General features: G+C 39.9%; 1 protein-coding gene across 1 annotated transcript in view; it reads right to left on the minus strand.

Moving 5' to 3' along the window:
- The window catches only part of LOC108899049 (A disintegrin and metalloproteinase with thrombospondin motifs 3), a 43,184-nt gene that overhangs the window by 8,094 nt on the left and 9,059 nt on the right, over positions 1 to 26,031 (minus strand). The window contains 13 exon segments of the mRNA XM_018699312.2: positions 1,179 to 1,259; positions 1,543 to 1,666; positions 2,641 to 2,774; positions 2,978 to 3,150; positions 4,421 to 4,569; positions 4,738 to 4,851; positions 5,301 to 5,433; positions 5,634 to 5,777; positions 9,730 to 9,835; positions 12,212 to 12,368; positions 14,438 to 14,521; positions 19,744 to 19,940; positions 23,045 to 23,201. Coding sequence (XP_018554828.1) covers positions 1,179 to 1,259; positions 1,543 to 1,666; positions 2,641 to 2,774; positions 2,978 to 3,150; positions 4,421 to 4,569; positions 4,738 to 4,851; positions 5,301 to 5,433; positions 5,634 to 5,777; positions 9,730 to 9,835; positions 12,212 to 12,368; positions 14,438 to 14,521; positions 19,744 to 19,940; positions 23,045 to 23,201 — 1,753 coding nt within the window.

Here is a 26,031-nt window from a genome sequence, read left to right on the forward strand (position 1 = left end):
GAATTTTCTTTGTCAAGAGGGAACTTGCAGCCTTGGCCAGTGTCTACCAGTCAAAGAGGAGACAAAGCCAGCAGTGAAAAAATCAAAAGACTGGGACATGAATACATAAAAAGTTTTTCTTGATGTCTCTAAAAGGTAGGTAATTTAGCTATATTGTTTGTAACTTTTAAACTTCTTTCTTGGACAGATATTCTGAAAATAATAATGTACTACTCTCAGCACTAGAGTATGGTAGTGGCTAATTTAATACTAGTGTTTTATTGTTCTTCCAAAAATCTTCCAACATAAGCTAAAACTAAAAACTCATTTCAGTAAAACCTCAGCCATCCTATAATAACCCACTGCTCCTGCTCCCTCTCTGGAGGGTGGTAGTGGGGAGAGCATCCTCAGAACTTCAAAGTACTCCTCTGTCCTTCTTAGAGTCCTCAAGTCTTTCAGCTGAGCTGTATTTTTATTTGAACGCGAGTCTTCCAGTGTTGGACCTCAAAATTCAGTGAGTCTAATAAGGCTCAAACCCACATCATCAAAAATTCAGCACCCTGAGCTATTTGTAAAAAGACATTGGACTTCGAGGGTTTGATCATAGTGTGCATCACAATGATCAAAACCTTGACCTCAAAACTTCTCAACAGCCCTCTGACTCCCTCTTGGTGGGACCACTTGAACTGTGTTTTTGAAGACCTTTTGTCTAGGTTCTTTGGAAGTCAGACATCAAAATTCACTCACTTAGCTGAGGACTGAACCCACAAACTCAAAAATTCAAAACAACTCTGCCCACTTCGGTCTCGGTAATGGACTTCACTGAGCCTCATAAAATTGACTCCCAGAACCTCCAAGCAGTCTTCTAACACATTGAGCTATTTAGGTAAGGACTTGTCATTATTTCTCTTCCAGCTTTTGACTCTTTTCTTTTGGGTGCTATATTCAAAAGACAGAAGCAGAGTGTTATGTGGTGGAAAAATATGAGTCCCCTCTTGGCTTACTGGTCCATTGTAGGTTGCTGAGTGTGTAACAACTGTCAGGTCACTGTTGGGTAGGTATGCACGTACACACACATTCATGCACAAGAAATGTACGACATTTTGAATGACTTGGTCTTGTGTTAAGCCAGTTCTGTTACTTAGCACCAACTGAACCATGTGTTTCCACAATTGGAAAAGCATACGAAACATACTCACCAATTATATGAGGGGAGGTCTCGTTCTCTTCTATAACAATGTGGCGAGCTCCTATTGGGATGTCAAACATTTTCAGCATTCCTAATAAGACAGAGACACACACCCGTACATCTTAGCTGCTTTAAACAGCAGGCACTTCTTCTAGGTTGTAATAGCAGTCAGTTATTCCTGAATCAAGACACTGAGACAGAAAGTTAATTTTTTTTGTTTGATTTGAGTGTGAAAAACTGACTGTAGTCAATCATAGAAGACTGAGAAGATGTGTTTAAGACCTCTGCATAAGTGATTTTGAGCTAAAATGATGACTCTTCAGAGGCAGAGCTGCTGATTTCAGCACTGGTCTGTCCATGTAACTGATAATTACCATTCTTTTTGGGCGTCTTGGTGAGTGTTAGCTTCACGGTGCGACAGTGTGAGTTATCCCCCTCACACACTCCACATTTGTCCTCTTGTTTGTAAGAGCCAACCTCCTTGTCGCAGCCAACATGCTGTGAGGGTGGAAGGGCAAAGACAGTCGATCAGGGCAACGCCACATCTGACTTTTATACAGACTGAGATTACTCCACTGGGAAAATGATGCCATGGGAAAAATGCAGCACACATGCGGTTCAGAGCCTAGTTTAAAATGATGCATACTGGAAACACACCCAGACATAACAGAGCCTAGCCAAAACACTGAGTGACTAGCCAAAGTTTTATACTCAAGGTGAATACTGAGACAAAATAATATCTGAAGGTATGCAATATTTCATTCACAAAAATATGCAGTTAATTTATCAAATATCTATCTTTCTCTCTCTTTCTTTCTTTTTGTCGGCACTGTGGTAAAAAGGTCACTCCACTGTATAAGCATCCTCATACAGTGGAGTGGAGAGTGGCATATAAATAAATGCAAAAGGCAACACCATGTGTTTAATGAAAAATTAAAATATTGGACCTCTGAATCAGGTTTATTAATATAGCTTTTAATTTGTAACTTTTAATTAAAATTTTAAAGATATGTTGTTATTCACACCTTAGATAAAATTTTGACTTGTTCTTTTGTTTTGTTATTACAGGCAGTTACAAAACTTTCACCTACTCTGAGACGATAATCATGATTGTGATGACTTTGACTCTTGGTAGAAAATGAGAATAAAATCTGACGTTTAAAGTCCTCCTCCAGTCATCAGTGTGTTTTACTTATTTTTCCTTTTCTTGGATGTTTGACTTTCACTATACAGGCAGAGAAGGAAGTTTTCATATTTATCTGCTATTGGAGGAAAGTTTCTCTGTGTGTGACCTTAAGTTTAAGACATGTTACATATTTTGAAATGATAAATATCTGCATGTAAATGTGTGTAAATGGATTTTCTCGTGAGGAAAGGAGAAGGTGTAACTTACATATTTAACATGGTATTTTATTTCTTATACATGCCAGGATTCATGTATGTGAGTCCACGCAATTTTAGTAAAGACATACCAGACACTCTCCTCGAGCGCACACACTGAAGGGGTCTGAGTAGCTGCAGCGGGTCCCATCATGCATCACTTGGTTCATGAACACCACCTCGCCTGTTTCCTTTGACTTACAGCTCAGCTCACACTTGCGGCCCTCTGAAAACACACGCACACAAAAAAAAACACACACACACCAAAGTTCATTCAAATACAACAAATGTAACACTTACCTCAAACTAAATATGCATGCATGCAGTTGCTCCTGCAAATATCATCTGTCCACTTGTCGTTTTACAAGAAGCATTTATGCTTACCTCTGAAAGAGGGAGCCAACTTTGCTTCACCCTATACAGACTTACCATCTGGGTGCTCATATGGTAGCCAGGTGTGCTTGATGTTGTTGTGGTATTTGTTGCTCCTCTGGATGCACTGCTGAGCACGGAAGTCCTCGTATGGGCCAGCACACTCCTCAGTGTTGCACATCTGGTAGTCAAAAGCAGAGCCTGGGCAATCTCGACCACCGTAGGCAGGCCTGATCAGTGACAAACACAGTGATGCCATTTAAGATGTTTTCCATTATGATGTTCTAAAAGTTTCAAAGGTTGTCCTTCTAGGTGTAATTAAAATAAATCCACAGCACATGCACTGAAAATATATGGGAACTTCATGAGATGGAAGGAGGAGGAAATAGCATGTGCGCTGAGACCAAAAAAGGATAAAAAGAGGATAAAGTGGATAAAGAAAAACTGCCATGTGTATTACTCTCCCTATTGGATCACCTACCCATACTGTATGTACTACATGGAGAATACTACTTACTGACTCTCAGTAAGGTGGCTATTATTGTGAAGGATTTATGTGCCAAAAATTTGAGCTGCTGACTGTGAAGGTGTGACATGTTACAATAGGAAAAGGTGTTACCCGTAGCATTAACAATGGCTCTGCCCTATTCAAGTATCGAATTGAGCCTTCACATTCTGATAGTGAGCCAGCGTGAACAATACCAGGACCCTGACACTGAAGCAGCTGAAAATGAATATAGCCAATATTGATTTTATCATGTGCGCCTGTGCTTTTCCTACTGTGACATGTCAAAATGCTGTCCACGAAGAAGCCTACTACAAAATAATCATTTACAGTATGGCCTAGATAGTAACTGTCATAGCACTGTTCTCATACTTTTTTCTAAAGTTCCCTGCCTTCACAAGAAAGTTACATATTTTTCCAAAAATGTAATACTTATTTGTTTTATAAGCTTCTGATGGTTTAATTTTCTTCTAGCTGTGAGCAACCAGTTCACTCCCTTTGTGCACTGTGGGAGTAGTGTGCATGAAAAGCCTTAAGAGATCCAAACATAATAACTTCTTATCATTTTGTCATTTTCTTCAGTGATTGTGAATAAGGTGCTATTTCCCTCCATTATAACTTTGTGCCCACTTACTTTGCACTACACCACAGATCAATATAAGCCATTCTGAAAGGCTTTGAATGAGGATAAATCCTGTGGAAAATGTTAAATGAAAATGTCTGAAGTTTTAAAGTATTAAAAAAGAAACAAAATGTCAGAGATGCACGCAGTAGCTCACACACTTTCAAGACCAGTTATCAAAGCCAGTGCTGGATCAAAAAACTGGCACTACTATCCAGCTCTGCAGTCACCCTTTTACAGTATTTCATCATCTGTTGGATGACCACACAGATCATATAAACTATTTGGCAAACAACTAAATAGTAGATTCTGTTTCAGTGTGCTCTCTTTTTGCCACCCAGAATCTGTTTCCTCGCTGCCACAGCTCACTTACGGAGGGTTGTTGCACTGTCTGCTGCGGGAGCGAACGCCACCTCCGCAGGTTCTAGAGCAAGAGCCAAACTTTGACCAGGAGCCCCAACTCCCATCGTGGCCCTGAGGCTCCTGGCTCGATCTCCAGATGCAGTGGCCCTTGAAACACCACTGAGAAGATGACAAAGACGGGGGGGAAAAAAGACTGTAAGACTTATAGAAAGGTTGAAACCATTGACTTTTTTTCCCTTCTCTACTCCCTACCCTCAGAGAGCTCCACTTTGCAATTATTGTACAATAAAACCTATGATTTAAAGCAGATTCAGAGGAACTTCCCACCTTTCCCGGTGCACACTCTGTTCCATCCACTGGAGGTCCTTTTTTAGTTTTACAAAAATACTGGTTGTCAGGATGGCTGCACCACAGTTGCTTGCAGGGGTCATAGGTTCGAAACTAAATGAGGAAACAGTCATGAGTTTGAATTATTCTTGCTGGAAATGTAGAAAGGTAAACAAACTCATCCATTCCACTTTTTTATGCTGCAGGAAGAAAATCCACATTTACTGAACATCTCTGAGCTCTAAACTAAATCTGAGATGAGGTGTGTGTTAGGATTTTTTTAATTCCCATTGGCGCCACATTTCTGACTCTCTAGAGGAGCATGTGCTTGTGCTAGTGTCTTCAAAAAGAGCCTTGATGTGGGCAATCCCATGTGTAAAGACTTTGGATATTCTGCTTCTATACCGTATTGTAACATTGCTTTATTTTTATCTGTTGGAATGCCATGTTATATATTAAATATTTATCTATGCATGGGATCCTCAGAATTTTTGCCAACTCAGAGGGGACGAATAAATCAAACAAACAATATTTTGACGACTGAACAGGTGTGAGGGACTTACAGCAGTGCACATTTTATATCCAACGCCAAAGTCAAAACGGCATTGCTCGTCCATTGAATAATTTATTCCAGGGAGCTCTGGAAGCTTGGGCCACTTGTGTTCGAAGGGATCATCCAGGAGGCAGTCATAGGAACTGTGGAAACATGAGTTGTAAGTGTGACACAGTGTGAGATCTTTGGAGAAATTATCACATCAACATAAATGTTTTTTTTTTTTTTTTTAATCAATCAATAACATATAGAGCTACTCCACATGAAAAATGTGCAGCCTTTCACCCATATTGGGTCTGTACAGAAAATGAGAAACCATGGAATTGGAGAGGAGAGAATGTACTGGATGTATCGATTGAGCTCCTGCTTGCTGCAACGTGACCAGTGATAGCGGTGGAAAGCTGCTTGGACAAGTGGTGCCATGATGCTCCCCATACTGGTCTCATCAGCACAGCGATTCCCCTGGCCGTCATGCTCCATACCGAGCCTAATGGAGAGGGGGGGGCAGGTTTATTAAACATGAGGTGCTTGCAGTGTCAACTAAAGGTCAACAAAAATTGATATACTCATCCAAAACATGGCTTAGAACAGTAACCTACAGCTGGTTGTGGCTAAGAAATTGCTGGGCACATAATATCTTGTAAAAGAGCAAAATATTATTTTTGTGTTTGTGTTGTTGATTTTTGTATGACTCAAATAAACAACTGAGATATAACACGTTAAGCAGTGAGCTTTAGAGGTCCTGGTGGGCGGGTTTTGTTCCCTCTGGTCAGCTGTATTTGCCTGATTCTGGTTTTGTGCTAAGCTAAGTTAGCTGGCCGCTGGCAGTAACTTCAATTTTACCATATGGACTGAGAGGCATATTAATCTTCTCTTTTAACTCTCTGAATATTTCCTAAAATGTTGAACTATTCCTTTCAAAGTCATTGCTTTGACAGACTGAGATGAGCCACGTGGAGAGCTGTAAAAACAGACATCGGTCAAACAGCACACACGTTGCACCTAAAAAGCTGGAAAATGACGTCAGTGGAGAGTGTAGGTGGTTCTCATGGAGACTGTAAAAGACAACCACTTAGGATAACCTGGGTTACAGAGGCTGATGGAACAAAACAGGAGACTCCCCATAGTGTTACTGGCATCTGTCATTACTTTATAGTGAAATAAATCCTGGACCTTGTAGTTGTGCAGAAATTTTCTTTTTTTTTTTTAAAATTGCCATTACAGCAATACATACTCATTTATTTTAGCATATATGGACAGAAAACCCTAGGAACATGCTTCAGCTGTTCTCACAGACTAATTAGAGACAACCTTGATGAGAAAACCCATTGAGTTACATAAGCTAATGGGATAGGAGAGGGGGTACGACTTTGGTTCTCTGTGGTGCTGCTGGCATCTGTCTTCTTTGTAGTGACAGTGAAGTGAAATGCTGTCTACGGGGAGTTAGGAAATACTACGATCTGTCATGTGTCATACCAGTGGGATGTGACAACACATGAAGTTTCTTACTTTGTCTGCCATTTGGTGCTGGACAGACTGTGTATAGTGGGTTTTCAAAGCCTTTTCACTGTAAATGGCCACCTGCTTTGGCTGAAAGTAAGAAATAAATCACATGTGATGAGAGTGAAGCTGCAGGTGGTAAAATAAAAAAATAAAAAAATAAATAAATAAATGCTAAAAATGCTTGTAAGGGTGATGATTCTCTGTGGGTTCATCATTACAAGGAGACCCCTTCACTTGGAAGTAGTCATGCGATCCATTGTTATATAAAGCTATTAATTAGTAAATTAGCTGGAAATCCATATATTGCAGATTTTCATTACTGTCACCTATTACACACTGTTCATTTATTGAGTGATTACAGATTCAATGTGGCTGTGTACTGAAGCCTGTGTTTATAGCTGTCACTTGTCTGTGTGTGAGATGTAACCACAATTATAAGGGCTTTTTAACTTTTCTACTTAAATGAAGTGGTGTGGGATGTGTGCACTTGTATTCTTAAAAAATATAAATAGTAAATAATAATAATACAACCCTGACCCTGCTGTTTTCCCCCAGCCACAATTGCAACCAAGAACACAAGTTTTCCAAAAATATATTAAAAATGGTTCAGTGTGATGAATCACTCCATGAAGTTAAATTTGAGGAAACATTTATGTGATTAAGTTGGATAATACAAAGGAACAGCTGCTCAGACCTGACAGCTTCTAGAAGCCAATCAAGAAAATCTGACAATTTTCAGGTTTTGCAGGTGTTATCTTTTTCAAATGCTAATAAACACTGTCAGCCTGTAAGTGGTGCAATTAAAGCCTGCAAGACTAATACAACTACTGGTAAATTATGACACGGTTGCCAAACTCCTTTCTGTCTCTACTTCCTTTAAAAGTTTAAAAGTTTATTGCTCGTCTTGACTGACACCTTCAGTAATTTAATGGAGGAGGTTGAAACCTAACACAGCTAAGTCGTATCATGATGATCGTCCCTGGATGACTAAACATATGAGATAAGACGTTTTGCGTTTAAAAGTTATTTTACTGAGCTGCAATTAGACTTGCAGCTGGTGTGCACACATTTCATATACTGATGATTACGATTTTATTGAGCAACGTGACAGTTTCCTGATCTGTCTCCTGTCTAGAACTTTTAATAAAGGATTATCTTGATTTTAGAAATGCCTTGATTCTAATCTATGGTGGTGCTGTGTGTAAAACATAACTTATTTACGCAAGCAACACAATGGTCATTATCTCTTGCTCATTATTTTCACATTCTGTAAGGCTGTGGTGACATAACAAGGATAGTGAGAACAGTGATAGCAGATTGAGGATTATAGATTGTCTGTTATGCATAATAGTTAACGTTAGTCTCTTAACCTCAAAGAGCAAGAGGTCCCATACTCCTTGCAAACAGTTCATTCAAATTATCATCAGTGTCAATTTTACTGATTTACAAAGGAAATAGATCCAAGTTTTAAAGATTTAACAGTTGTTCTGGTTCTTGCTGCAAGTGAACACTGCTCAGTGTGTAACAGTTTGTTGCAAGGACAACTATAATCTAACTTTCATTTAGACTTCCCTTTAACCCTGACAACATTTTTGAATTTGTGGACCTCCAACAGTTTTATCAGATAGTGCAGAAGCTCCAGATATTTTCAAGGCTGTTTTGACAGAGAGGCACATGTGCATTTCAACTGTGTCTCAGTCAGTCAATCTAAAGGAAATATTCAGTGTATCAATATTCAACAACAAAAAAGCACAGGAGGCTTAAACAACTAAAAATAATTTAAATGGCATTCAAATGTACTTGGAAAGTAAACACCATTACAATGCTGATGGTGAAAAGTGATGGATTCAATCACTGCCTTGGTCATGCTTGTTGACCCGGTTGACAAGAACAGCATGGAATCTGCCCCCTTTCCATTCTTAGTGGATGAAGAGGTGAGTGAACTGGTCTTCTGTTCTTATGTGTGATGTGACAGTCAATCAGGTCTGTCTGGACTTTTTTGGAGTTTTTAATGTTAGCGCCACAGTTGGAGGTGGACTTCAGATGTTACCAGCTTTAAGAGCCCCATTAGAGGAGAAGTATTTTCTGAGAAATTGACCAATGGTTAATAACTCTGGTTTATGATTGCCAGAAGAAGCTTCAAATGAGTCAGGCTGCCAGCTCCACAAGTCCATAGAGAGATGTAGCCTGTTGTTACATTAATGCTAAATAATCAACTGCTTTACTACTTTAACTACTTATATACTTAACTTAAAACAATAGGTTGGCATTGTCCTTTCTTACCATGAATTACCACTTCTTACCACTTAAATGTCACAGTAAATTTTTACTGCAAGCAGCCATTTAGCTTAGCATAAGGATCTGATCAAATAAACTGAGCGCAATTCATTTGGATGAAATGTTCTTAACAGAGAAAGCCGTACAAGTATGTTATCAAGATTAAGAATATGACCAAGTATTTGAAGCCAACTCTCAGTGCTTGACAGTATAAAGCTGTTAACTAAATTATATGTTTATTATTGGACAGACAGGTGGTGTTGCACTGGACTATATTACACAGAAGTGTTTCCAATTTTTTGTCCATGAAGGGAGCACCTGTTAATATCACACAGTCCTGTACAACATAACCGCTAACTATGGCCACAGTGCTAAGACACAATTGAATTAAAACCTCTGTGACAGTGTCATTAAATGGACACTGATTATGTATGTGTATACATGATAAATATCTGTACTAGCACATGCACTTTATGTACATGCCTACATACACATTTGCATGTGTGGTACATTGCCTGTTTTGTTAAAACAACAGAAGCGCATTAAAAGCATCTGCCTTTGATTACAGACTACAGTTACCATGCAAAACTACTGGCTTAATTGGATGCAGTAAGACCCTATGAGACTGCTGGTCCTTTCATCATCATGCCATTACTCACACGTGGCCTGTTTCATGAGCAACCACGAAGGCAGAGGAGAAGCCGTCCTCATGGTTCAGAGTGCAGCTTCTCAGTGGGTGGCACATCCCTGTCACCGGAGCATAACCTGGGCAACAGAAAAGACCAGACAGCCCTAATAATCAAGTTCCAGGATGAAGGTCATGACATTCTCATGGAGTGCTGATGACTGAGGATGGAAAATTATCTCTTCACCTAACATAATTGAACCTAGAGAGGTGTATATGACGCAAATGCAGTCATTGTGAAGGTCTCAGTCTTGGCTGGCTGTCACTTCAGATAGACCTGTTCTAAAAGTTTAAAAAATTACTTCGTCTCTTTCAATGATAAACCCATGTACCTACATGTTTGAAATGCTTTTGATCTGATATACTAGGTTGCACTTAAAATACAAATAGAATAAAAACAAACCATTAGGGTGAACCAAAGAGAATGCAGATGCTTCTAATAAGTCATTAACTGAAAGTATCTGTGCAAAGTATATCAGAAACATGTTCCATTAAGGCTTAAACAGTGCTTGGACTATGCTCAACCAAGGACTTTATTAAATTCAAATACTGAAGGATTTTGTCCATGGTATTTTCAAAGACAAAAGTGAATGGAGTTTTAGTAAGTTGAGGGGATGGGGGGTGGAGCTCCTTTGTGACATTGTATTTAATATTTCTTCACTGCACTATTTTATATAAAGTCCCAAGCTAAACATTGAGTTCACCCAGCAGAAATCCACCTGGCATAACATTTCATACAGTTCACCAGGGCCACAAACTTTTAAGCAAAGCACAAACATTAAAACATAACTCGATCAAGAGGTGTGCAGTGATTCAGCTTAGCGCGGTTTGGGTTTGGTTCAGAAGCACGCTTGTTCCCAGCCTTCTTTTGGCGGCTTTCAGATAATTTTACATGCTCTCTGACCATCAGAAGACCTTTTTTGGCATGCAGGTAAAAAGCAGAGAATGCAGCGGACAGACAGCCAGTGATGAAGACTCCTGAAAAGCGCACACATGAGGTTATTTCAGTGGCACTGAAAAAGAGAAATGTCTGCAGCGAGTTATTTCAGTCATAGCAGAATGTGATATGACTTTATCAAGGCCACTTTTTGATCCACATGGTTGATGGTCCTATGGCTGATGGACGTATTTAAGGCTGCGATTGAGACAGTGAAACATGAAAGCAGTTGTAGCAGCATGACCCTTTATCTTAAAGGCAGATAAAAGGAATTCAGGAGAATGCAGATTACATTCCCAGGAAGAGGCCATTGGGAGCTTTGCACGTTGAAGCGAAAAGGTTCAGCAGCAGCAGCTGGGTTCAAAAATGTATTTCTCTATTACTGATGTAAGATAAGATAAGGTAATCCTTTATTAGTCCCACAATGGGGAAATTTACAATGTCATGAGTGGGGAGAGAGACAGTCTCTGTCAAACACTGAACAGACTGTACAGGAAATAAATCAGTGACAGTGGATCAAAAACACTTCAAATCAATCAGAAGATTTGATTATAGTGCATTCGTAAGTGTGGCAAACTCTTAATCACTTCAAGAGATCCATAGAGTTGTGTCATCTCCCTTTGCTTTGCAGCTACACCATAAACCAAATAGATTTTCCTCTATTTATCCCACAGCCCAATATATGTATTTGGATATAGATCTACCATCACACAGCTAAACTTTGACAAGAGAGTGCGATGTCTGCTCATGACCCTGAGACACAGCACAGAGACCGGCCCAGAGCTGTGCAAGGTGCCATAGAAACTGGGCTTGTTATGAACACAACACAAGTGCAGCTATGGCAACATCCGGAGGTGTGACAAGCAAACCAGGTAGCCTCGGGTCGTCCTCTAAACATGACACATGTGCTTTAAAAGTTAAAAATATACACACGTCAATGCAAGATATTGAGCTTGAGCACAGAGGATGTTTGTTCGTTCTAGACCCAGTTTTTCTGGCGGTTTTGGCTGCTCACTTCAAATTTTGTTTTGAAGGGCTGAAAAGAAGAAATACAGTGTGAGACAAATACTAAACTGGCAGAACAACATGTATGGTACAGAACTCCTCCTAATGATTGCATACATGTATTATTAGGATTGTGAGTCATCTACTGATTAAATATGAGTGAAGAAACTCAATACACTAAAAAAACAATACACACACACAAATAAATGACAATCTATCAAACATTTCTGTTTTTTCTCTACATGCCAAAAACCTTCTTCAGCAATATCAATCTCAATTTTTCATATCCAGGGTGGCGTCAATGTCAAGTCAGCAAGGTTTTGGAAAGCTACTACATAATTATTTTCCTGTGAGATCGCAGATAGCAGAATTGGGTTCATGACCTCAGCTGCAGCCTCCACTTTTAAGTTTCCATGGACCTTACCTGGGCGAGACTTGAAGCCAACCCCTTTGTGAATGGAAGCAGATATCAGCACTCAGTCTGCACAGGCCTCGATCGAGAAAAATACAGTACCTTGCATACCTGCGGGACCAAAATCTTGCCTTGTGAGGAAGATGGCGTGGTCGTGGTACTCGGCGTGGTCGGGGTCGCGGCGCTGCTGCGTGTTGGCCCATCGGCACACCTGCTCCAGGCTGCGGGATGGGTTGCCACGTTCTATCAGGCTTATAGACTGGAGGAACACAAGGACAGTAGTCAGTTCCCTCTGAGATGGCGGGGGGGGGGGGGGAGGAGTGTCTCTCTTCCAAAAGTGAAAACAGGAGACTTCTCACCATAACACCTTCATTTCAGGTGTGTACATGTTCTCTCGCTCTGACAGTAATGATAGGAGATAACTTTTAAATTGACTTCCTGGCAAAGTTACAGAGCCAATAATAGAGATTACTTTCACTTTATTTGTCAAACTGACCTAAGCCTCTAATCCTGTAATTAAAGACCACACTCATTGTTATAAAAACTCATGGCATCCTTTCAGCTAATAGTTGTTTTACTGAGCGCTTAGGAAGGTAGTCAGTATACATGAAATTTGTTATGAAGGAAGTTTGTAAGCTTTATGTGCCCTTCTAAGTTTCATTACATGCATTTTACTTGGACATCACCTGATTATTTCAAATCATTATAAAATCATTAATGGTTTGGAAATCATGAGGGTTTTGAACTCCCCTTTCTTTATAGGCTGGGGTGCTGATGGATTTTATGATGCAGCTAACAGGCAGCACCATTAGTTTGAATTGCACATCCTGCAAATGCGCTTTCTCAAACTGGCATTGAGAGTCACCATTGAATTACAATTGCTAACAATCGTTTGACTGTTATGTTAGATATAGCATCACAAATACTAAGTGGAAATGGAAAAAAAAAACTGTTTTGTGTTCCAAAAAACCCATCAAATTCAACAGCAAACCTCAGTGGAGGATGAAATGCAGTGATAGCAACATCATGGCTCGCACACAGTATGTGAGGAGGGATGAGATCTGCCAGAGGAACTGGCAAAACATTTGTCTTTCTTCTACCAGTGAGTGCTGTAAGCAGGGCTGGTGACACACTTGATTAGTTTGAGCTTATCTAATTGGTGCTGTGTACACACAATTTCTCTGCTTTGGCAAACAGACAGGAGAAACCAAATACAGAATGCCCAGTCTCCAGGCAGCATCAGTCACATATGGGGATTAAAAGGCACTCAAGGAAAAGGTGGACATACGAGTCCAGCAAATTAGCTCCTGCTGTCTGTCCCCATATACAGAATATTTTGTATATTTGTACCTTATTACTACATATTTTGCAGAATGCTAACAACCAAGGTGATATTAAGCAGCAACATGACAAGGGAAATACAAAGTAATTCATACATACAGCACAGTAAATACTGTAGATGTTTTGACTACGATCACCAGTAAGATAATACTACATGTAGATGAATTCGTTTACATGCTCAGTAGATGAACCAAGATCACATTAAGAAAAAGAAAACAAATTGTCCCTTGATGGTTCTTTTGTAATGTGGGTTATTGAAACACACACCATCTCCTTCAGCATGTTTAATTATGGTAATAAAATCCAGATAGGACTATTTCAGTACGTTTGTGCTTTGCATTGTAGATGTGTTACATAAGCAGAATCTCAGTCCCTGCTGACTGAGCTAATGTACAATATGCAGCACAGAGGGGCTTATCAATAATCACTGGAATTTATTATGCACCTCTCAGTTTCTCCCCTCTAAGGTCTTCTAACAGCTCTTTCATGCAGAGATTAAATGTGTTAAGATTTTTTCCTTTAGCATCATCTTTGATGCTGTCAATTTTTCACAGTGGCACTTCCAAAATTGCACCTGTCAATCAAAGTGAGTGCAGTACAGAGTCTGCTTGAGGCGAAATTAAAGCACACGCTGCTAAGGGCCCCTCACCAGCCCGTGGGCCCTGCAAACTAGCTGAAAATGTGAACTCTCTTTTTATTTTTCGTGTCATAATTTAACCAACCACAGATACACCCTTTGATTCTGTTATGCCGCTTAGCGCTGCAACATATTTCAGAGAGAAACCAAGATTTTCTTAGCACTTAGCACTTAACTTAGCACAGAGACTGGAAACATCAAGACATCTTTTTCATTGGTTGACTGTGTGTGTGGTGTTCTATTATCTTTATATTCAGTTATGATGATGGACTCAGTCCTTTTAAAATACAATTCACTTTCTGTGGACAGTAGACATGTAGAAAATAAAAATAAAGTGCGACACAGCTCACCTGTCGGTACCCGACCATTATCATGCGAACAAGGACGATGTTGATGTTGGTTCCCAAAGACTCATCGTGGTAGATTTCATCAACCTGAAAGAAAATAAACAGCATCCATCAGTAATATGAAGGACGAACGGAACAAAACTGAACACATTTGATGAAAGTGACTGAGAATGTCTAACAATATTGAGCCTGCAGAACACGTACAGGCCAGTGACACAATCGGGCACACGGCTGTCCATATGGCAAAGAATTAATACAAACAAACTGCTGCCAAAGTCCATGGGAAGAATGGGAAAAATGCAGTGCTTCAGCTCAAGTCAAAAAAAAACTCCACTTAGTGTAGGTAGGACTTTCATCTGACCATTACAAAACAGCAGTAGAGGTCTTTGGGTTCATTTCTAACTTCTGGAGTTTCCAAGGAATACAGTACTAAGTAATAAAGACCATTTACTAGTAGGTACTGAGAAGAACTGAAACATGATTTCCCTAACTATGCAAATGATATGACATTAAAAGTTTTAAAAAGTGATGTTTGGTTGTCACAATGACACTGGATGGTTTTCTGAGCTCATGCACCCACATACAGTATGTGACTTTCTTCACAGAGGGTAATCAAAGGCACAGGGGAGAAGAAATTGAAGTTTACACATGTAGATACAGCTTTACCCATGCTGTTTGGGGATCAGTGTTTTCACTTGCTTGCAGCTTTAAAGAGAAGATAAATGGTGTAGTCACTTGTGCTGCTGTGATATATGAAGTCCTTATCAGTAACACAGTTTCAATTAAATCACACCTCTCTTGAAATCAATCTGCTTTATCTAAAATCTGCTGAAGCAAGTAGCAAGCATTTGTTTTAAACTGCTCTGATAGGGATCAGCACAAAAATACTTCATCGCACTTGAATGTCACTGCTTCCTCAGATTTTATTCCTGGAGGTGCAGCATCTGAGCAGCAGGCCATGGGGGAGGTTTTTTTTTTTTTTTCCAAGCTTTATAAGCTTGGAATAATGCTGAAATATGTTGTTAAAACATTGGCAACCATCCAGTGCAACCAGCCTGGTTATGCAATGGCAGCATAGCCTGACCCAGAAAAATACAAAAGTCCAGTTTCCACTTGAGCGTGTTTCATTTTCACCAAATAACTGATACATGTTGGCATCATAAAGACAATCAACTGCTTTCCTGTAACTTTCTGGCGGTGAAGTTCAGAGGAAAATACTGGGTGAATATTTCTTTTTCCATAAATCAGTGAGTCGTTTAGTTGGGACATGTGAGTTATGGATTGTAATTAACAGCACGCCAAACAAACTGGGCGACTCTCAACTAGTAAACATAGTCATTTAGCCTCACAAAGCACCCTCACATATCTCCATGTGACTTCTGAACTTGTTACTGAGAGGAAACATGTGTTTTGCAGCTGGAACCTTAAGGCATTTGGGTAGACACTGCGTGTGACAAACTCATATTTAACTTGGCATGTTATGTTACAAGCTTAGAAAATAATTTTATGCAATCTTTGTATTGTTTATCATCATTTGCACATTTTATTCCCTTCATTAGGTTTTATTGAAAATGAGCATCAGCTTAACTATTTCTGCTACTTCCAACCCAGTTAAAACTATTTAGTTCACCACAGTTGGCTGCTAGCAATTGTATTTTTCATTTCCTCATTTTGCGTGGAGTCCCACAGGGCTCAAAACTTGGTTCACTTCTATTCAGTATATGCTTCCCCATGGTCATGGGTGTTATGCCGAGGATACCCTGCTGTATGTTTCAAATAAACCTCAAAGTCTTAATAGCCATGAGGCACTCCTGCTATTAGGCACAACTCTTGTATCTAACCTTCAATCACAACATTAATGGAGTGAAAAAAATCTTGCATTTGCTTTCATGTAAATCGTGAGATGAGAAGATGGACGCACTGTCATGTGTATACCACTCTCGTACACGTTTGTTTAAATGTGGTTTAAATTAAATTTTCAATTTGGTCAAACAAAAAAATTTAACAGTTTGCAGCTTTATGGAGAGATATTTCTTAACTCCCCTGGTGATCAGCTAGCTGTTACTGCTAGCCTCCAGTGGTTATGCTAACACAAGTCAATCACCTGTCGGCTGTAGCTTCATATTTAGCATGCAGTCATGAGAGTGGTATATCTTCTCATTTAACTTTCAGCAAGATAGCAAATAAAAGTATTTACTAAAAAATCTTGCTATTCCTTGAAGAATCTTGTCCCATTTCCAGTTCCTACAAGATAAAGAATACGGTCTAGATCTGCTCTATGTACAGTGCCTCAAGATAAAATCTGTTGTGAATTGCACTATATAAATAAAAACTGACTTGACTTCTATAAATCAGAAATATTGTCAATATCAAATCAATGTAGCTAATACCCAGAGCTGGCTTTTATCTCTACCTTGACTACCACAACTCGATCAATTTTAGTCAATGCCACATTTTAAGATAATTTTCAGTCTGGTATTTATCCAGGTTATTGCTCAAATTATATGAGCAATAACCTGGATAAGTTTTTATTTGAAGTATGTTCCTTGTAAAACATTTTTTATTGTATGTGTATTTGAAAGGGACAGTGGAAATAAAGGCTACTTACTCATACGAGGGGACTTCAAAATGTTAGTGGAAAAAGTACATAGCTGAAAAAGCATATGCAGGGATTTTGATCTCAATGCACCTGTATGTTCTCGTACTAACGTGTCATAACATGTTCTAACATGAACCGTTAAATGCATGTTGCAACACAAAAATAAACACCATAACTGAAACCGTTTTTCCCACTGTCCTTTTTTCACAAACTTTTTGAAGCTCGTATTACAAGCTGCAAATAGTTACAAAAAATGAACTCTCTATATTTAACGGTATCAGCGTAAGATTAAACTGTTGATGCTTTTGTTAGTATCAGTTTTCTGTTGATCACCTCTCAGCCTGGCAATAACATGCACCACTGATCTGCCAAAGGTCATTGATTAATTTGTGTTGCTGGACAATCCCCAAGAGCCCTGAGGTGAAGTTCAATGTTGCTCAACATCAAACATCAGAGTTGCTGAGCAGCTGTGTCATTAATTCTGTCCACAAGCTTCAACCTCTCCAGCGGCTAATGATGAAAGCATATGCAAAGAAATCCTACAAGTATTTCTGTGCCTCAGGAAAAGAACATTTTTGACACAAGAGACACCAATATTAGCCTGCATACCTTCAGGGCTACAGGGACATCCAGCCATTGATATGGCCAAGATGATGTATAAACACATGGTTGGAAACACTCAAGTTTGAACTATGCGGTGCAAGTTTCTTTTTTTTTCATGTCATCAAGTCTCTGCTCTTTGTTTTCTTGATTTAGCAGACACTGATGTAGCAAAAGATTGAGCATCTGAATTCAGTTTTAGGTGACTTTTCCATTAAGAACAAACTGATGTTGTCAAATTTCAAAATGTCATTTTTCAGTATCTGTCCTTTACACAGGCTGAAATGTCCAGAATGTTTAGATATGGCAAGCAAAATAACAGAGTGCTACTCCTTTGCTGAAACAGCTTCAAGTGAGTGTCAGTTAGGTTTCGCTGGGTAAAAATTATTGACTGTGCAGAACAAAAGCTCCATCACTGAAGGAAGGCAATGTTGGCTTTGGACCAAATTTGCTTTGGGACGCAGGGTTACACCCAAGGCATTTAAGCAAATATTCCATTCACAGAAGCCTATTCAGGTCAATAAATGCTCGAGTGACCCCAAATTCTCCCAGATTTGTTACAAACTCGAATTCCTTGACTGCTCTATACTGACCTATATACATGTTGGACCTGCAAAGGAGAAGCAGTTAAAAAATGAGGACAGCATTACAAAAAAGAGCATCATAAAAGTTCCATGATGATGTAAACACAGAAGTCGCATATTTTTTCTGACAGGACTCAGGCCTGTGCACTGACCCTTTAAAAACCTTTTTGGTGAGTCCTGCTGAGGGATGGGCCAACCCGGTGTATATAGGGATAATTACAAAGCCAGGAGGAGCGCACAGAAGGCTGGAATTGGACTGTTGTGACTGAAAATGAGAGAAGTAGCTGTGGGCTACAGGCGCTAGGTGTCACTGGCTTGTGTACAGCATCACATTGACGCGGACAAAACCTGGTCCGGGCTCAAACAACACGGCCATTGTGCGACAGGCACCTCAGCAGTCACCTTGGCTTCGCACAGGCAGGATGTTCAGTAATCAATCCCTCAGGGAGAGTTTCTCCAGGTGGTACTACACATTCTGCAGCCACGGAGCAGGGATTCAGAGGGATTTGAGTGGGCAGAGCTCTTTCAGACACAGCAAGCTTGTGGCTTACGAATGGAACTAAAGAGTTTTGACCCTCAATTGTTTAAACTGTGCCTTTCTTACTGGAAGCTGCACGTTTCTCTCATCAAATTTTACTCAGCATGAAGGAGGCTATATGGATGTTACTTGAAGAACTTTGCTAGATTTCACTTCATAGCTCAGTCCATTTCATCTCAAAATCTGCAAGTGATCAGAAATACTCCTAAGTGCTTATCAGAGAGCCCTAGACACCGAACTGACATGTTTGAGGACACAATGTGAATATATCATCCTAATTAAATAAATACATCATTCCATATAAGCAGATCTTAGCACTGTGAGCAGTCTTCTGCCTCTGGTTTCCATGACTGCCCTGCATGGCTCCGAGTCAACTTTCTAATTGGTCTAGTGCAGCTAATCAGACCACCATGCCGGGTCCAAATGGTAACTGTTACAGAGTGAAACCAGCACCCTGTGAAAATCTGACTTGGGGGATTTGGGCCCAGTAAGCAGATTAGGGTGGTAGGAGCTGGTGGAACCCGTAATGAATGAGCCCACCCCATCTCATTGGTAATCCATAAACAGCTAGAGAAAGTGGGGGTCTGGGGTGAAGTGTGGCAAGGTCTGATGTCAGAGAGGACAAGGAGGCAAAAATATCTCAGCAGGTAAACAAAAACAGAAAAGACAGCCAAACTCAGCAGCAGCTTCATGTCAAGTAAGGATATGTCTTTGACTGCAATTGTAAGTCAATTAGTTGATTGCTGCTGTTATATAAATCTCTTTTGTTTTGGACTGGTGGTCATTTCAAGACATTACCTTTGACTTTAGAAGCTGTGATGGGTATTTTCACAATTTATAAATATTTCAAATACAAATTTATAACATTTTATAGTAGATTTTTATAGTAATTATTATGCACAGCCTTAGATACTTCATGTTTGCATTAACAAGCAAGCAGTTGGTGGAAATCAGATGAGTATATTCGGCAAGAACCATATAGACTTACTATATTCATGAGGGTGAGAACGTAATTCTGCACATGCTCCTTGCCATGGAAGCGCACCACCGAGTCGTCCACAGCCAGCAGCACCTCGATGTTGTAGTCGTCTTTCTTTGCGTGCCTCCTCTTGCGCTCAGACTCAGACAGTTTACGCTCAACGAGATCCAGAGCAGCGGGGAGGTCTGCGATCCCGAAATCTGCCACTGCCAAAACACAGCCAGCACATAAACAAGTCAGTGAGCAGACTGTGGGAATCTGATGTATGTCTGATATTCCTTCTCTTATTTCAGCTTCTGTGAAGTGATATACTGTGCGTCAGTGTCAAACTGGACATAAAACAAACTTCTGTCTTTGAATCTCAGGATGAGCACTGGGAATCCTTCGGGATTCCTGGCAGGGCTGTGGATTCTATATTTTCTAAGCCACTCGATCTCCAGTCAAAATACTCCCCTCAGACTCATAAATAGTCAGCCCAGAGAGTCAGAGGTGTATTTCCTCTCTGCTCCACCTTCTGCCAAACTATACATGCATTCAGAGAATGAATCCCAGCTGGGTCACAACACTCATTCACATCATAAAGCACTTCAGTGGTTTTTGGTATGTGTGACATGTAGGGCCAGTATGGCGTATACTTACAGCTTTGTATGGATATAAATAGTGTGAATTTGGATCTTACAGATTCAGGCCATGACACAAAGTGTGAGATGAAATCTTGCAAGGTTAGATATAATATCAGATGGAGAAAATGGTGACATGCAGTGATCCACACGTCTGGAACACAGACTTGATAAACTGAAAATTGAATTGTTATCATGTGAGATAAAGACTACAGGGGCAATGAATAGAAAGCACTCTGCCAACACTGTACAATGCTAATGCTTTAAAAATGTTTATTCTGCATCTGGATCTGCCTAAAAATATACAAAGTAACAGACAATTATGAGACACAGGCCAATTTTCAGCAGAAGTCCATTAGAAAATAGAAAACATGCATCATCCTTTAACCCGATCTCATTGAAATCTATTACACATGTATGATGTCTTCTCATCTAAACAATAAACAACAAAAAACCCACTCCTGATCTTTTTAATGGCGTTAATAAGGCTCTCACATGTAACTGTAGGATGTGTAGTGAATATGACAGGCAGAAATTGCCTTGCTTAAACATTCACGCATCATAAAAGCCTGGCATGTTGCTCGAAGCTACGCATTATTCCAATCCTTTGTAAAAGGACAGCACTTAATTTCACATTTGAGATGGTTTTGATTCAAGCCTGCCAGACACAAATGGGGTCATGACAGATTATCTTATGCATACCAGAAAATCCATTGGACAAGGTGTTTTCAGAAGCGAAGAAATGAAAATAAAGAATAACTGCAGTGCTCTGTAACTACTAGAGCGAGCGGTTGACAGAAGTTATATTGTTATTTTGTGCGTTACAGAAACAGTCACATAAAAGGTAAATATGGCAGAAATATTCAAAGCCCTTCAGCAGCTAGATGTAGATCCAACATCAGACAGCTGCATCACTTTATAGAAGAACGTAGCCTGCTGTAAAGAGAAAAATGAACGTAATGGATTTCACAAGGGTGGTGAAATAAAAAGGAGGCTTGGAAAAAGTGAATGAGTGACTTGATTAAAATTGTAACTCGGCTCGTGTGAGCAAGAGGCCTGTGGAGTAATAATACAACCCGCACATCAGTTTTACAGTTACAGACAGGGGGAAGTGGAGTGAATTAGAGAGCATAGTGAAAATCTTCCACCAGATGCTCAGGCTATTGTTGTAGAAGGGAAGGAATAGAAAAGGAATTCATGATGGAGTTGGTTTATTTTGACCCCCCCCCCCCCCTTTCCCAAGTACTACCACTGGAGCTCAGCATTCCTCACTTCACCAGGTGGTTTAGTGAACACTGCTCCAGCTGCTAAGCATAGTAAATATACGTAGAGTAGTGATGGGGTATAAAAAGCTGCAGAGTTAAAGGAACGCACCAAACGCTGAAGTGACTGGTGTAGTCTCTAGATATTTGGCTGCATTTTTCTAAACACTTATTACCATTAAGTTCAGTTCAGTATGGAAATCAGCAGTTTAGATTAGATCAGATTCAACTTCATTGTCATTGTGCAAAGCACAAATACTACAACAACAAAATGCAGTTAGGCATCCAACCATATGTGCAAAAGAAATTATATTATAGGCTAGGATGTATATGTACAATAGAATATACTGTACATAGCAGGGTGATATATACAGATAAATAAGGGAATAAACAGGGCTATATACAGATAAGTGATGGTACAGTGATGTGAGCAACTTCACAACATATGGTACCATCACCTTCTGAAGTTGTATTTACAAATAGTTTTCTATTTCCACAGCTAGCACCCACAGACCAACATTAGCATTCACCTAGAGTCATATTTCTGGCCATCTGATGAATGTACATCCAATATTCATTCTACATTTGGTTCTTGTTTGATCTCCACCAACTGTTCCACTGTTTTCACAAGCTAGTCACCAACTGTGCTTGTCTGCCATATCATTGGTGCTGGGCAGGTAATGTACAGTGGGAATTTGGAGGGGGTAATAAAACACCAGATTTCTGAGGAGACTGCAAAATCAGTGATAATTCTCTGTGGGTTCGCTATATGCAGACACACATCAAGGTAGAAATGAAGGCATGTTAATAAACGAACACAAAGAGCATGCTTACAAGCAGATGAGTAAGACGGCAGAAGCACTGGGAGGTGAAAAACATGAGCAGGAATCAGGGGTACAAGGAAAACTCACAGGAAAAAACCCAAAAGCAGAGGAGTGAGGCAACTCAGGAAACAGAACATACAAACTGACAAAGAAACAAAGGGAAGACGCTTGTATATATAGTCTAGGTTGATTATGGAATGAGGTGCAGGTGGGGAGAGACCAGGTGACTGCAGGGCTGATTGGGGAAGTGGGAACAGGTGAGGGTGTCAAAAACTGGAGGGAAAAACACACGAGGACAGGAAGCAGAACCAGAATGGATACAATAAGGGAGGTAATTTCAAAATAAAACATGAAATAAAACAAAGCCCAGGGAGTCAAAAGGTAATATATTTATATACAGTATATATCATAATTAGATGTATTTATACTTTAGTATTAGTATCAAAACTCCAGTATTTGAGTCCTTATTATGAGGAACCTCCAGTGCACTTACACATATGCACTTACACACACATGTACTCAGACACAGTCAAAACACACACAGGCAGAAACCCACACAGTGCTTTTTGTTTCCACTGACGTCACACTCCCTCTCCTCTCCTACCTTCGTTGTGGAGGTCCTCCCTCCGCTGGCCCGTCTCCCGCTTGATGGCCGACCTGCGGTAGACCACGTGGACACGCCCCTTCACTTCCACGTCCTGTTGGCCCTTCTCTAGGGGCTCGATGAAAAACTCCCCATTATCAGTGCGGATCAGACCTGCCTGGAAAAAGAGGGTCTCAAATTAGTGCACCCCTCTTCCTTCAAAAGGACAGTAATTCCACTGGAGCCAGTAATTATAGTGTGCCTGATCAATTTGGAGGATTTAGAGAAGGGCTGGATATGGGGAATGACGCAGGTAGGCACAATTTGGGGCCCATTCAAGCCGCTCACCAAAATTTATTGAGTGTCACCGTGATTTCACCCTGAACGAGATGATGACCAGCAATGTCTGAATTCAGCCGCACGTTTCCATCTGCTTTATGGGTTTTTTTGTGAATTCAGAGAAAACTCCTCTGTTGGATCCTCTTACAAGCTCTGATTTCAATCACTGATGTTCAGCAAATCCAAAGCCTGCACTGAAGTTTTACAATTTACTTTCTGATGCACTTTCTTTCCTTCAAACTGACTGCTGTGCTCTACTTCAATTAGCACTCTCTGATACCTCTCAGGATCCCTTTCAAGTACCCACAGAGAGCAGCCTTCATCTTGCTGCTTTTGTACAAAGATAAGTATATGGCCGGGGGGATATTATTAGTTGCACAATGAGTTTGTGCCCAGTTGGGTGGGTGTATTGACCTTTCTATCACACCCCTTTTTCAAAACCCAACATTTCTTTTAGCAGCACTGATTAGAAAGAATGTTCATGTCTACTTCTTGGTGGATTGATTATTGAATGTCAGTATCAGCTATGAAAAAAAGACTTTGTTCTTTCCTTGTGCTACAACAATTACAAGCTAACATTAACTGCCGATTTGCCAGTAGCTACAATAATTCAGCTGTAGCCGCACAAGAAATATTGTGCAATTGCGTTTCACCATCAACATGAAAATATGCCACAATTTGCTAAAATGTCACCATAATAGCATGTGGTTTGAAAGGACAGCACACACTGAAATCTGGTCCAAACAGATCAATGATACTGAGCATCAACTGTTCCCCCTGCATCCATTTACACACATTTGCACACACTGATTTCTATAGAGTAAACATCCTCTGTTTCAGACCTCTTTCCTGTGTAATTAATGTGAGTGAGGGTAAATATTTAGATGGACTGTAGAATGTGGTTCACTCTTATAATGCAAAACATCACAATATAAGCATCTATGAAGAGTGCAGTTAAGGGTATTACAGATTAGTCTAAATTTGGTGTGAGAGAGTGACAGAGGTTATGATTAAACTAAAAATGTTTTTAAAATGTTCTGTGAAGTCCTTAATGTAAAGAGCTTTGTGTGCAAAGCTAACATATTGTTTGCATTCCTTCTTTGGTGAGCAGTCTCACTGATGCCATTATTATAGTGTAATCAAGTTATTAAGTTAAGTGGAATTCCTGTGTTTGACAAATTTAACTATGTGAAGGCCATTCTGGTTCCAAATAACCTCACACACATTTTTGGCATTTTTTCTCACTTTTTTCTTTTTCTCTCTGCATATCTGCAAACATTGTTACCTATGACCAAATGTCTGCCATATATATTTGTGGCCCATGTGTTGGTCATTTACCTCAACACAACATCAGTTAAGTTCAGTAGGAAATTCTCAAGCAATGTTAATCATTTGTAGTCTTTGGTCAGTGCACACTGTCACACCCCAGAAAAACACTAAAGCACCCCAAATTGATAATTTTGATATAACAATATATCAAATGACATATACTGTTATCCATAGTGGTGAAGAGAGTTATCAACTGCAGCTCCTCTTGGCTTTATGGAGCTTTTTAGCTAGTTTCAGCTAATCCTGACAGCAACTTAACTTTACAGTTTTGGTTCACTCTAACCACTGTCTTAGCATTATATTTGGCCATAGCATCTGTAGTAAAAAAGCTCTGAAAACCCACTGTGCACATCACATCACCAAACAGCAGACAGACAAAGTTAGAGACTAGCAGGTGAACACAGTGGAGAATTTAGTAGCGTCAGAGTCAGAGTCAGATATTTCCCTCAGGAGTTGGTAGAGACTAAATTCAGAGCTAAAATAGAGTGTATATATTTGATATATGTAATATTTGACTTACTTTAACAGGGTGGACACAAACACGACTTAAAATTGATGATAATGCTATTCCATAACTGCTGCCCCCAAGTGGCCATAAAAAGTTTTAACTGTACATTGTTGCACATAAAACTTTTCCCTCAAAGTTACATAATTGCTTATGTAAGTGAAAGTGTGGGGAGTAAAAGTCCAACACAATCTATGGCTGACTTAATACAACATACTGTATCACTGAAGCAGTGTGCAAGCAAAGCAGCGTTCTTGTTAAACATTCATTTCAGGTCACAATTATAGCCTTTACGTGTATGCAATATTAGCCTTGTAGAAAGCCTCTACTGCCATTCCTTGCTGTATGTGCCCCCTGCTTATTCTTTACTGCCTCACGGGAGAACAGAGACTATTACTGGCCCCACACTAGGAATGGGGCAGGATACGCCTCCAACAGGACACCAATCTATCACTGGGCCAACACATGGACAGACATTTCACATACACACCACTTAACCTCTCCCACGCAGACACAAAGAAAGGCCATGTGCTTTCATGTTTTTTAGTTTGGATATTTTTGTTTAAAAAATTTTGTTATTGGGCATCTTGGTGGACAAATGGTGCAACAATGCAACATCATTTTCTCAAATCCATCCAAGGAACATTGTGTCATCATGTTTCCTGTCACACTACAATGAGCTGTGTCCAATAAAGGCTACAAAGGTGGATCCGGATGTGGTAGTTGATTAGCATGTAAGTTAAATTAGTTAAGAGCACATAACCTAATGTGGCCTGAGAGAATCAAAAGCAGTTGACGCATTTCTGTTAAGCTTAATGAGCACAAACTGTGCTGT

Source organism: Lates calcarifer, linkage group LG23, assembly GCF_001640805.2.
Source record: "Lates calcarifer isolate ASB-BC8 linkage group LG23, TLL_Latcal_v3, whole genome shotgun sequence".
Classification (NCBI taxonomy): domain Eukaryota; kingdom Metazoa; phylum Chordata; class Actinopteri; family Centropomidae; genus Lates; species Lates calcarifer.